The following is a 13,979-nucleotide window of genomic DNA, read 5'->3' on the forward strand; positions in this document are numbered from 1 at the left end:
TCTCAGAATAGCCCAGTAACATTAAAGAGCCTAGTTTCTGAACGAAATTTTAATCAGCTGTTTGTGACATGGCTGTCAAATGTCATTGTCACATGGTCTTGCTATTGCTCTCTTGCTGAAACGAAATAAAAAGTAAAAACATTTATTACGAAAGCGAAACGCAGCCATAAAGTACCTACCGAATACCAATTATCAGTATAATAATTAGTCTCCAGAGGATATCAAAACACGATGCAGGCTGTGCTATTAGTTTTAAAAAAAGGAAGGTGATTTAAACAGGTAATTGCCATCATTTCTTCTGGTAAGAATGTTATAACTTAAGCTCCTTAATTTAATTTCAAAACTATCTTATCGTACCTACTTGCAAATTATATTATCTTTGCGTCACATTACACTTGAGTAGTAAACAATGCTTACGACAATTGTTCAGTATATTAATAGTAAATTATTATCTTACCTCCTAGGGTCAATGATACATCTAAAAACTTTTAAATAAATTGCGGTTATTTGATCTTTCATATCAAAATTAGCTTTGTTCGCAATGAAATGAAATGATTTATTTGTTTTAAAAGCTCTTTTTAAAATTGTGCCAGGGACCCTGAAGTAAGTTTGCAAAACCTGTATCTGAGGGTCCCCGCTCTCCCTCCTCCATCATTAACAAATAAACACTTATAACAACAATATGAAACTTAAAAATACGTAAATACTTAAAAAAGCTTCCAAAAGTAGCATAATATTAATGGTGCAAACCTGAAGTTTTTATCTATCCCAAAATCGTTCAACTTTCAAAAAAAGATGGTAGAACCATTAAGTATTAGAAAATAATGTTTTTATGGAGTTATGTTCTATAAATTATCATCTGGTAATTTATGCTTTCATTGCGTTTGCTTATAGTCTGCTGGCTGATTGCATGAGAAAAAAGAAAAATATCTCTTATAACTAAAGTGATGTGCTTAAAGAATAATCCTTTCCATTTACTAAATAAAAATTCCAATAAAATCTTAATTCTTACTCCATTTTTATGCTGGATATCATAATATCAAGATGACGCTGTCTGTTATTAACTTGCAGTATTGTACAGCTATTGAGGCAATAACTTTTTAACATACTGGTTTGGGATTTCTTGTACCACGGTATGGAACCCTTTGTGTATGAGTCTGACTTGCACTTGACCGGTTTTTTGATATTTAAACTACCTTTTAACATGTTACAATGACTGACAAAATTTTTAGCAACTAACAAGGCTATGAAATTCTACATTATGACACTTCGACTTATTCTGAGTTTCGACCTGCACCAATTTTTAAATAATGTGGTAAAACATCAAAGTGTAAGTTAGAATAAAAAATATATTTCATAGTACCATGGATTTCGTTGTGGGAGGCCTAGCGGGCGTTGGAGCCGGGTTCTTTAGCAACCCATTTGACGTAGTAAAGACCCGCATGCAGTTGCAAGGAGAGCTGCGGGCCAAGGGCCAACATGCAGTCCACTATAAGAACATACCACATGCTATGTACACTATAGTGAAGCATGATGGAGTGTCTGCACTCCAGAAGGGCTTAGTGCCTGCACTGTGCTTCCAGTGGCTTGTGAACGGGGTACGGTAAGTTGTTTAGTATAGTATTGTAATAGTTGATATTATGATGTATCAACTATTTTACTAGTTGATATATTATAGTTTTGGGGTGAAGTTTGAAGCTTATTGCTTTATATAAAATTAAAATCACGTTTTTTAAATTACTCAAGTTTTAATTTTAATAGAGAAAATAGAGTAAAAAGATTTTTTTTTGCTTATTGTTGAGTGCCAATTAGCTACTCAATTATATTACGATCTAGCCTAGTGTATGACTAATAAGTAATTTTATTTTAACCTAAACTTATAAATTATCTTATATACTAAGAAATTGTCCATTGACGCATCTTAGTCTTTTAATTTAATTTTAATAAAGAAAAGAGAGTAAAAAGATAGGTGAAGAATAAATGTAGATGTAATGAACATGAAAATACATTCAAATATAGTACAACGCAAAAGAAAATTTTGGTATTGTACCTAATTTTGTTTAGTTTTCGGTACAGTCCCAGAAAATAAACAGCAAAATAAAAATCAATGTTTCTTTGTCATTACTTATTTTATAAATTAAAATTTGATTTCATGTAAGTTCTAGCGTGATAAAGGTTTAGAAAAGAATAAGTCCGCTTCTATGGGAATTGCTATTTTAAAATTCATCCTTAATTTAAAAAGGCAAAGGCTAAAACCATACAGTCTAAATGCAACCTTTAGATGCCAATATCCTGCTATTGGGTAAACATTTATGAAACCCAGTCAACAGCTAATAACTTTTCTGCTTATTTCAGGTTAGGAATATATCAACAAGCGGACAATTACGGCCTTCTTCGAGACGAAAAGCACAATACAAAGCTTGCAAATAGTTTATGTTTTGGATTTATCGCTGGAGTGGCAGGCGGTGCTGTTGGCAGTCCCTTCCAACTTGTCAAAACTCAGTTAATGTCGTACTCTTCTGAGAAGATCGCTGTTGGGACTCAGCATGGCCACCCTGGCACCTTGAATGCCTTTAAAATGTTATATAAGGAGAGTGGTTTCTTTGGATTGTGGAGAGGCGCTCATGGGATGATGATGAGGAATTCTATTGGTTCAGCGTCTCAAATCGCTGCATATGCTATGTAAGTATCCACACTGATATTTTTATATTTTAGAGACTGGATGATGCTCGCGACAATCTTCGTGGATATTGGCATTTTAAAAAATCCGCTAAGAGAAAGTGATATTGAGTTGCTGAAAACACAACGCTGGTCTGACTGGCTTTCTACCGGCAAAACCATGCCGCCAAGCGATTTAGCGTTCTGGTACGATGCCGTGTAGAAACCGATGAGTTCCTTGCAAGTTAGCCTCCTTCCACATTAGACTGCATCATCACTTACCACCAGGTGAGATTGCAGTCAAGGGCTAAACTTGTAATGGTATGAAAATATAACTGCGAAAGATGCGTGCACTATGTCATTACCACTAAATGCATCTTAAAAGCATTTTTGAAAATGCAGTCTTAGGTTTTTTTCTGAAGGACAATATGATATTCCTAAGTGTACAATTTAGTTAAGTATCTACATATAACTAGTAAAGTACATACCTATATTGTCAATTTAATGTCAATTTGCATTTTGTGATAAGAGATAACAGAAAATTAAGCATTGAAAAAAACTACGCCAAATAGGAAACGAACGAACTACGCCAAGTCAGTAGGAAAATCCTTGACTTTAACAAAATTTAAATATTTTGTCAGTGATATACGTAGTTTTGTTAGCATATAGCAAGAAATCTTCTGCATTAGGTATGTCAGTAGGGTTGGAAAATATTTGATTTTCCGGGACGTAGCTTTTTCAATAAAACAGGAAATTCTTTATTAATGTTTCTTCCCAGTGAGAAAGGTTAACTGGCACGCACGACCTCGTCAAAAGCTAAAGCTAGACTTAGAAGTAGAACTATTACCTATTAAGATTTAGGTTTTTAAAAATCCTGTAAGAACTTTTTGATTTTCCGGAACAAAAAGTATCCTACGTCCATCAGCGGGATGCGAGCTATCTCTGTGCCGAATTTTTCAAAATCGGTCAAACGGATGGGATGTGAAAAGCTAGCAGACAGACAGATAAACATACTTTCGAATTTTAGTGTGGATTTATTGTGATACTAGCTGATGCCCGCGACTTCGTTCTCGTAGAATTAGGTTTTCAAAAATCCCGTAGGAACTCTTTGATTTTCTGGGATAAAAAGTAGCCTATGTCACTCCCAGGTCTTTATCTATGTCCATGCAAAAATCACGTCAATCCGTTGCACCGTTGCGACGTGATTGAAGGACAAACCAACAAACTAACAAACCAACAAACAAACACACTTTCGCATTTATAATAAGGGTACTGATAACATGTATTTTTATCTTTTACAGGTGCAAAGAATGGATGGATAACAACAACTTGTTCCAGCAGTCAAAGTACCTGTCAGCTTTCGTCGCCAGCAACATCGGTGCCGTCGTAAAGACCATCGCCCTCACGCCCATGGATGTGATTATGACGCGCCTTTATAATCAATGTGAGTTTCTATATCATTAGGGTTCCGTAGCCGAATGGCAAAAAAACGGAACCCTTATAGATTCGTCATGTCTGTCTGTCTGTCCGTCCGTATGTCACAGCCACTTTTCTCCGAAACTAAGAGCTATACTGTTGAAACTTGGTAAGTAGATGTATTCTGTGAACCGCATTAAGATTTTTACACAAAAATAAAAACAATAAATTTTGGGGTCCCCATACTTAGAACTGGAACTCAAATTTTTTTTTTCATAAAACCCATATGTGTGGGTAAATCTTTAAAAATGATATTTAGCTTTCTTATATCATTTTTTTCAAAACTGAATAGTTTGCGCGAGAGAGACTTCCAAAGTTGTAAAATGCGCCCCCCCCCCCCCTGTAACTTCTAAAATAAGTGAATGGTAAAACTAAAAAAACAATAATGTCTTTTGAATTCTATGGCTTCCCACATCAAAATTGTAGTTATTGTTGAAATTGTCTATGATCTACATCGACTTTATGAACTTTGACATAATCATGTTAACTTGATATGACATCTGTCCTGTCATTCCTAAAATTATAACCTTCGATTGTGTTCGTCCCATAAATATAAATGTGAAAATGAATAAAGAGGCATCGTTGGAAATCCAAGACTTTATTTTGTCTCTTCTGCAATGACACGCGAGCAAGCCTGCGCATCGTACTCTTCAACAGTTATGAATGATAGATTTAAAAAAAAACATTACCTTTCCAGCGGTCGACGCTCACGGTCGAGGTCTCTTGTACAACGGGATCGCGGACTGTGCGCGGAAGATCATCAGTACTGAGGGACTGTTGGCTTTCTACAAGGGAATCGGACCTTCATACTTGCGGCAGGCCCCGCACACGGTGCTGTTGCTAGTGTTTTGGGACATGCTTAAAGACTTTCAGAAAAGTATAAACTTGTGATATTTAACACTTAATAGCTCCAACCCTTTAGCTTGAAAAGATACAGTCGCACATTGAAAACAAAACTGAGTACTAACCCTATCCAAAACTTGATTTTTCAGTATGGCTTAAGTAACGATTAAGCGACTCTGAGTACGGCAGATAGACCATAATAAGTAATATTAGTTAAGTAACCTCATTAGCATATAGTGTTACTGTTAAGTAAGGCTTATTTTCGAAGTATTAAATTTATTAAACGTTGATGATTTATATCAACTATAGTCCGTACAAAATGACTTCTGACGCGCCATTTTAACTGAGTCAACTGTCGTGTGAAAAGTACGGTTCACCTTTAAAATAAGGACTAAATCGTACTTTTGACATGACAATTGACACATAAAGTTAAAATGGCGCACGAGAAGTCATTTTATACGCATAATAGTAAATTTTATTGGTCGTAACTACCCTGCGGGATGTCGCCGTATACTGTGTGAATGAAAATAATGAACCTTTATATATTGGCTACGGACTTGTTTCATGTATTTGAATTTATAATATGTTCCTGATAGATATTATAAAAGTGTTCCTAAATGGGATGAAAAAATAAATTACCATTAAGTACTTATACTTAGCTATTATTATGCTTAGCTATTAGCTATAATATTTTGAATAGCTAGCGAATCTATCCAAGTGGTTTTAGAGATAAGTACTAATAGTATTAAAAGCATATAATAAATAACAGTACAAAATCATTTATAATGTATACAAAATGAGTTCTCATACACCATTTTAACTTTGTGTCATCTGTCATGTCAAAAGTACGATTTTAGTCCTTATTATAAAGACGAACTATACGTCAAAATGGCGCGTGAGAACTCATTTTGTAAGGACTACATTTTCAATTTTCATTCAATTAAGGCAGTCTTCATTTTGATGGCAACGCATCGGAATATTACTACCTAAAGGTGAATCAACACATGCCGCCGGGTTGGGCCGGCGCTATGGAGCCAATTTTTTATATCATTGCCGCTGTAGGCCGCAGAAGCCGCAGTATCGCTGTGATTATCGTTGAAGTTAGTGGCGCTCGGCCCGCGGCAATGCCGGCGAGTAACATCCGCGGCTTTGTTGTGTGCCGCCGAATGCCGTGAACAAAGCCGGCGGCACGTCCGGCGGCTGGGCCGCCGGGCGTGCCGGCTGGTCGTGGATCTACCATAACATACAACTTTCAAATTACTTATCAGAAATGGATTTGTAGAAACAATTTGTAGAAATTAAATCGAAATATCATTTAAATATTTCAAGTTATAAGTCCCGCAAATTGCTAATGCGCGTGGCCGCCATTTTAGTGACGTCAGCACTTGACTGAAGTTTCCAGCGCAATAGCAATTTGCGGGACTTGTACCACAATATTTCAACATTATTTATTTTTATGATACATAATATGTATATTCTAGAACTGCAGCAATTGTAACAATTACCAATGTTTAAAATAATATATTTTTCTAGGTTTGTATAAAAAACGTATACTATACAGCAGGTATAAACTCGCATATTAGTATAAGCCCTATATATTTTCATTTCCGTTGAAATGGAATCAATAGTCTCAAATTAAATAGTCATTTATGATCTTAATGTATCTCTAAAGAGATCGCTAATTGCATTGTTACTCCAGTTAATAGTTTAAACAGTTTACAATTAATTAGTTTACAAGAAATGTATGTCATTGTAAATAGACGAATGAAATAAGAACTACGTTTTTGCGTTTTTAGTTTTATATTTTGTGTTGTGGTTATGTGAGTGTGTAGAAAAACTTAATTAGTTTAATTCTTTCTTGGTGGGTACCTGCGTGAGTATTTAAAGCCTGACTAGAAAAATAAAACGCCTCGCCATATTGCGGAAAATCAGTGGAACAAATTTATAATACATGACCATACACATAAGACAGACATATACAAAAAAAAAGAATGTACTGACAGCCGTACTCAGAGTCGCTTAATCGTTACTTAAGTTTAGTTAAAACGAGACAGTGGGGCCGATTCTCTTGTACACAATCTCTAAACTAAACTAAATTAGAAGGTCTAAATCTAGTGCTATCCTTTTCCGCAAGCAACATTATGATAGGGATAGCAATAGGTTTAGACGTGCCATTCTAGTTTAGTTTAGAGATTGTGTACAACGGAATTAGCCACAATATCTCTTCTTCTTTCTCTCTCTCTCACATAAATCTGTCCCGTTTTAACTCAATCTTAAGTAACGATTAGCGACTCTGAATGCGGCTGTTAGTCACCATAGACCATATACTAGTGGCGCCCCCAGAGCAAGTTTTTTATATTTCTGGTCAGGCTTTATAAAATTATTTGACTAAAAACTGTAGGTAATTTCAATTAATTATGTTAAGTGTACCTACCTAACTACCTCAAATATTGATAAATATTTTTGACGTGTGTATTAAATTATAAAAACAGAATTAGGTACCTATAACAAAATATGTTAGTTAGGTGTGCTTCAATTTAAAAAAAAAAACTTTTTATTGACATTGCAAATTAATTACATTGTTAGCTTTGCAATTTGCAAAATCTTTTTAAAGATTTTTGTATTTGTTTATGTTGTAATATTTATTTAAAACAAAATTAAAATTTATATAAAAACTTATTTAAGTAGGATATCTAATTCGTTACAGTAGTTAATGCCAGTGTTATTAGTTTATTTCTCGAAATCAGTATTGTTAAGATAAATATTGTTTTAAAATAAATGTTGTTAAATAAATGTACTTAATAGAGTTTTACTTATTATACACACCATACCCAGCAAAGTATATTTTAGAAAGAATTAATCGTAAATAACTGGCCAAGTGCATATCAGATCACTCATAAATGGGTGCAAAAATTGCCTAAAATAAATGACTTATTATCATAAGGTACGAAACTACTACGAACTACGAACATAATTATTATGAGATCTGTAATTTTTTTTTAATAAAAAAATAAAAAAAGCAACTGTATTTCATGATACAGCCTGGTGACATGAACGGACAGCAGAGTTTTAGTAATAGAATCCCGTAACCCGTTTACCCTTTGGGTACGGAACCCTAAAAAGGACACGTTGATTTTTATCACTATTGCTTTATTAGGGTTGTTTATATTCTCTTTGGGTTCTTTGGCATGGGTATGCAAATGAATGGCCTGATACGCACTTGACTGGGTTTTCAAATTTAAATCCTATAGGTAAGACAAGATACTTATCCTATCCACAGAATCAATATCAAATAACATGGCGAAAGCTTCAAAAACCAAAGATGGCGTCACTCGTGACGTCACAGACATGGCGATGGGCGGCACGTCGGCCATGTTTGCGACGCTCTTCACCAATCCCATCGAAGTCGTTAAAACTCGACTGCAACTGCAAGGCGAGCTGGCTGCGAGAGGCAAGCACGCGGTGTTCTACAAGAACGTTCCCCATGGCTTGTACGTGATAGCTAGAACAGAGGGAATCGTTGCTCTACAGAATGGACTACCTGCTATGCTGGGATTTCAGTTCTTTCTTAATACTTTTAGGTAAGCGTTTAATCATCTGAGGAAAGTCCTTAAAACTCGGCTTTTTATAAATCACATCAAAAGTACCTACAAATCACATTAGGTACAAATCCCTTCCAAGTCGTAATAATTCATCTTCATCTTATTTATTCATCTTCATTACAAATCCCATAGTTAGCAATGCGTTATAACTTGCCTCTATGAATCTCTTCAAAGTTGTTAAAATTAGACTCTTTAAAAATGCATCTCCTAATAAGTCTCCTTCATGGCTTTGAAGCGAATTTTCATGGTCATTAAAGCTGGCTCTAAAATGATACATATTTACGTATGCCGTTAGTAAATTAGGTACATGTACGACGTATTTATATTATACATAATATTTTTATTTCTATATTTGTGTTCTAGATTAGGCGTTTATCGTATATCGGAACGCCGCGGTCTGATCACGGTCGACGGTCGTACCTCAGTAAGCCGCGGAGCGCTGGCAGCTGGAGTGGGTGGAGCATTGGGTTCTATCGCAGGAACTCCCTTCTTCCTAGTGAAGACCAGGTTACAAGCGCAGGCCACTGCAGCCATCGCTGTGGGCCACCAGCACAAGCACAGCGGGACTATGAGCGCGCTCGCTGCGATATACCGCAGTGAAGGGGTAAAAGGTAACTTTTTTTTAAATAGAGATAGCGAGCAAATGAGCAGGCGGGTCACCTGATCTTAAGTGATTACCACCACCCATGAACATTTGCAGCACCAGAGGAACTGCCGATGCGTTGCCGGCCTTTCAGGAATTTGTTGGTCCGCCCCTTGAATAACCCCATGTTGTAATCGAGTGGGTACACCGCCGATGGGAGTTGATTCCACAGTTTGCATGTGCGTGGAAAGAAGGATCTGGCACAACGGATGGTCGAAGTGCACCAGACACCCAGGTGGTGTGGGTGAAATTGCTTACGGTGGCGCGCGGTGCGGTTGTAGAAAAAGGAGGGTGGAATGAGGTCAAAAAGCTCTTTAGAGCACTCCCCATTATAAAGGAGAACACATTATAGAGAACTCTCAGGCATACTGGTTTCCTCACGATGTTTTCCTTCACCGTTAAAGCAAGTGATATTTAATTACTTAAAACGCACATAACTCCGAAAAATAAAACTGAACCGAAAAATAAAATAAAAATGAAACTGTGGAACCAACTCCCATCGGCGGTGTTCCCACTAGATTATAACATGAGGTTATTCAATGGGCGGACCAACAAATTCCTAAAAGGCCGGCAACGCATCGGCGGTTCCTCTGGTGCTGCAAATGTTCATGGGCGGCGGTAATCACTTAACATCAGGTGACCCGCCTGCTCGTTTGCTCGCTATATCAATTTTTTTTTTAAATTAGAGGTGCGTGCCCGGGATCGAACCGGGCGTCCTAACCACTAGGCTATCACAGTTGTTTTGCCCTGTCTCATGTACATATATAACACAGTTGTTTGCACAGGTTTATTCAGAGGCGTAGGCCCTCAAGTTCCGCGGGGCGCGGTAGGCAGCAGTTCCCAGATGGTCAGCTTCGCCTACGCCAAGGAGTGGCTCCGGGACCGCGGTGTACAGGCGCCCTTACTCCTGTCCTTCCTGGGTGCTAACCTGGGAGGGGTCGTCATGACGCTGTGCTTGAATCCCTTCGATGTCATCGCCACTCGCCTGTCTAACCAACGTAAGTAAGCAGCAACTCCCAAATATCCCAGCATGTATAGTACACAGAGCATAAGCAACGTTGGTCTAAGTCGATAACTGGATGGGTAATCAACTTCGGAAGCCATAATTTCACATTTTCGTTTCCCACTTGCCTCGGAGGTTGCAATTATAATCACTATATGTTCATGATCACATTTTTTTGTGATGTAACCACAAATTCACGGTTTTCGGATTTATTCCTTTACTTGTGATTAAGACCTGCCTACCTGGCAAATTTCATGATTCCCTATAGGTTTTCTTGACAGACACGACGGACAGACAGACAACAAAGTGATCCTATAAGGGTTCTTTTTTTCCTTTTGAGATAGGGAACCTTAAAAATGAGCTTTGTGGAAGAATCTCGTAGCCATCGCATTGTTATCCACACTAAAATTCTACCATCACTGCCTTCAGCAAAAAAAAAAGAACATGACAAAAGATAGATTTGTTTTCTTTCTACCAGCGGTCGACAGCAACAGCCGAGGCAAACTGTACCGCGGCATGACAGATTGTTTCCTCAAAATGCTGCGAACTGAAGGCGCCAGCGCGTTCTACAAGGGTACTACCGCGAATTATCTGAGGCTGGGGCCGCATACCGTCCTGTTGCTGGTCTGCTGGGACCAACTCAAGATACTGGAAGAATATTTGAGAAGCTGACACGAATCCAGAGACTGAACTAAATTGACAGATATAAACATTAGTGCTATCCGCGGAATAAAGTATAGCGCTCTCTCTACCTATTCCCATACAAAAACAGAGAGAGCGCTATACTAATTTCATTCTGCGTATAATTTAATATAGCGCTCTCTCTGTTACGTACCCATACAAATGATAGAGCCAAACAGAGAGAGCGCTATATTACCTTCATTCCGCGGATAGGATATAGACCATAGATATATGTATTGGAATTGACCAAGGTATACACAGCCATACAGCTCAATGTACGATTAACAGCAAGGACAAATTAAAACAAAAGTTCTGTGAAATGGTTTTTAGCTCTACCTATGTGGAAAACAGGAAAAAATCGGACGACCAGCTAAGCTGCTAACGTTGAAAATCCGCAAAGCTCCTTAGTTAATTTATTTTACTGAAAACAATAATTTTAATTTCTAATTTACAGTTTTTACACCCACAAATTTGACCAAATAAATATGTTTTGAGTATTTATTTTTGGTCAAGAAATTAATTTCTACCAATACCTAAATGTTTTTTCCGCGACTGTCAGCGTAAATTTTCATTATTTATTTATTTTCTACTTTGTAAGTTAGCATTTAGATACAATATGCTGTTGCACTGAGTACTACCAAAAACCGTTCACAGACATATAGGTATTTGTTCTTTATAGACTTTTGTTCACTTAAGACCATTCTTTCCCGCACGAGCATTGTGAAAGGGATAGCAATACATTTATACCTTTCATTTTAGTTATTTTAGCTGATAGTTTAATGAATTAGCCACATTGTGTTCTCGCCTTATGCGCAGTTTTAGCTTTCCTGACCCTTGGGTACTGTAGGTACATAATTAAAACAAAAAGTAGCCAATTATACAAAAATATATTTGCGTCGATTAATATATTACTAATTATTATTGTTATTTATGTAAAAAACACTTCATAAGACAAAGCTGCACGCAATTACAATAAATACATTACTACATATTAGGATAAATCTAAAAGTTATCAATAAATTAATAATACTTACTCAATACATTTTAAATAAATTACTATTGTTACAAAATGTAACGTGATATACAAGCTCGTTTCTTTTTAAAAAGACCGTTGACCTTGTACCTGCACAGTAGACGAATTATTTATCGATATAATAATTGATGGTGCGAAACGAGTAGATTATTAATTTCGGCCGTAATACTTAAAATAAACATTTTTATAATTTGTACTTATAGTGGGTTTACATTATTTCAATAGTATTCGAGTTCAAACTTTATTCAATGCACTGCAATATTTTTCCCGTTTACCATACACGAGATTTCATCGAATAGACCAGTGACCGCACAAAATATATTAAACTAGCTTATGCTCGCGACTTCGTCCGCGTGGACTACACAAAAGGGAAACGCCCATTCGTCAAAGGGTATTTAGCCAAAGTACATCCATCAATGAAATTAATGAAAGGCATCAGGACTGAGATCACAGATCAAGAAGCAAGCACTATTTTGGGCATAGAACTCTGAGAAACTTTTATAAACCTTTTTGTTTATTTGGTTTTCTCCGTAAGAATTATTGCAATACCTACATTGCCAAGATTGTCTTTACGAGCGGAATTAATTGAGCGTCTTAACTACGCCAGAGTGTTACGAACAAACCGTTACGAGCATTCACTTAAATATATTACTTCGTAAGGACGGGCCCATTGAACAAGCAAAATGGCACCGATTCATTGGTCCTAAAATGTTTATTTAGCACCAATGCAACCTCAGTGACGTCTGGATTTCAAACAGGTCGTTCATTAGTATCTAAGCACTGATTTATTTAGTTCCAAAACCGTGAAAAATTTTGTTTCTTGTCATTTATATCGATGGTTACGAGCAATATTTCAGTCATTGAATAAGTTTTTTTTGTAGTATTCATAACATTGATGGATGAATTTTGGGTAAGAATGGGCGTTTCCTTTTCAAACCTCCTTTTTACCCTGTTAGGGGTTGAATTTTCAAAAATGCTAGTAAGTCACAAGTGGTTGTGCGCGGCGCTCCGCAGCGGGCGGGAGTGGAGCCCGTGACTGCACACCTCGGTGACTTGCGCCGGCGTCTTGCCGCGAGTCTCCGGGAAATATAATCTGAAACGTTATTTATATTCTGAAAAAACCATCGTACAAGATTTTTTTTATTTTATTTTATTTATTAAATTAACTAACGGCTACTTACACTAATACATTTTTTTAAAAAAACTTAATTCTGAAAATATTACTTACTAAGTGCAGTCGCCAATTATAAGTTAATACAACATTTACAAACATATGTGACAAAACAAGATGGTACGGATGGTACACTTATTTTTTTGTAATATACAGGGTGTAACCAGAACGCTGGCAAAAACGAAGACAGGTGATAGTACTGACGATTACTTATATGATACTATAAAAAGCCACGAAAAATAAATAGAAAAATCCTATTATTTTGTCAAAGTTTACGATATATTGCAAATAAAATATCTGACTGACGCCAGAGGTCAACGAACGTTACGTTAGTAGGTCACTGGGAGTCAATGCCGCGTCGTAAGCGAGGCATTGGCCCGAGTTTTGCACGCTATAAAATGCGGATTAAAAAAATACTAAATCACTAAAACTACAAAATGAGGCAAATGGTTATTGGTATTGGATCGTGTTTAGGTAGTAACGCTAAGTTTTGTTAGTAGTTAGCGTTCTGGTTAGTGGTTACACCCTGTATAACCACAAATTCACGGTTTATAGATTTTTCGCTTGTGCGATAAGATAAGACCTACCTACCTGCAAAATTTCATGATTCTAGGTCAACGGGAAGTACACTACAGGTTTTCTAGACAAACACGAGAGGCAGACAGGCAACAAAGTAATCCTATAAGGGTTCCTTTTGAGGTATGGACCCGTAAAAACCAGTCAAATGCGAGTCGGATTTCGTACAAGAAATACCTAACACTTCTTAATTTTTTGTGCAAATTTATTTTTTGGATTTGTCTCTTTATTTGTGCTATAAGACATTGCTACCTGCCTTTCATGATTGTAGGTCAACGGGAAATACCCTATAG

General features: G+C 36.7%; 2 protein-coding genes and 1 pseudogene across 6 annotated transcripts in view; 1 reads left to right on the forward strand and 2 right to left on the reverse strand.

Moving 5' to 3' along the window:
- LOC117996697 (uncharacterized) lies at window positions 1–12,197 on the forward strand. Its single transcript, XM_069509738.1, has 9 exons — window positions 1–279; window positions 1,361–1,603; window positions 2,356–2,682; window positions 3,960–4,102; window positions 4,832–4,965; window positions 8,239–8,558; window positions 8,943–9,190; window positions 10,008–10,220; window positions 10,704–12,197. The coding sequence occupies exons 2-9, from the start codon at window positions 1,365–1,367 to the stop codon at window positions 10,895–10,897; spliced, it is 1,818 nt and encodes a 605-aa protein (XP_069365839.1). The 5' UTR covers window positions 1–279; window positions 1,361–1,364; the 3' UTR covers window positions 10,898–12,197.
- The window catches only part of LOC117996685 (uncharacterized), an 83,299-nt pseudogene that overhangs the window by 5,757 nt on the left and 63,563 nt on the right, over window positions 1–13,979 (reverse strand).
- Window positions 11,775–13,979, reverse strand: part of LOC117996400 (solute carrier family 2, facilitated glucose transporter member 1-like) — a 23,095-nt gene continuing 20,890 nt past the window's right edge. For all 5 annotated transcript variants that reach the window (XM_069509717.1, XM_069509719.1, XM_069509720.1 and 2 more), the window contains one exon: window positions 11,775–13,032. In XM_069509717.1, coding sequence (XP_069365818.1) covers window positions 12,924–13,032 — 109 coding nt within the window. In that variant the 3' untranslated portion in view covers window positions 11,775–12,923. The remainder of the gene's footprint in view (window positions 13,033–13,979) is intronic.

This window comes from Maniola hyperantus, chromosome 3 (assembly GCF_902806685.2).
Source record: "Maniola hyperantus chromosome 3, iAphHyp1.2, whole genome shotgun sequence".
Lineage (NCBI taxonomy): Eukaryota > Metazoa > Arthropoda > Insecta > Lepidoptera > Nymphalidae > Maniola > Maniola hyperantus.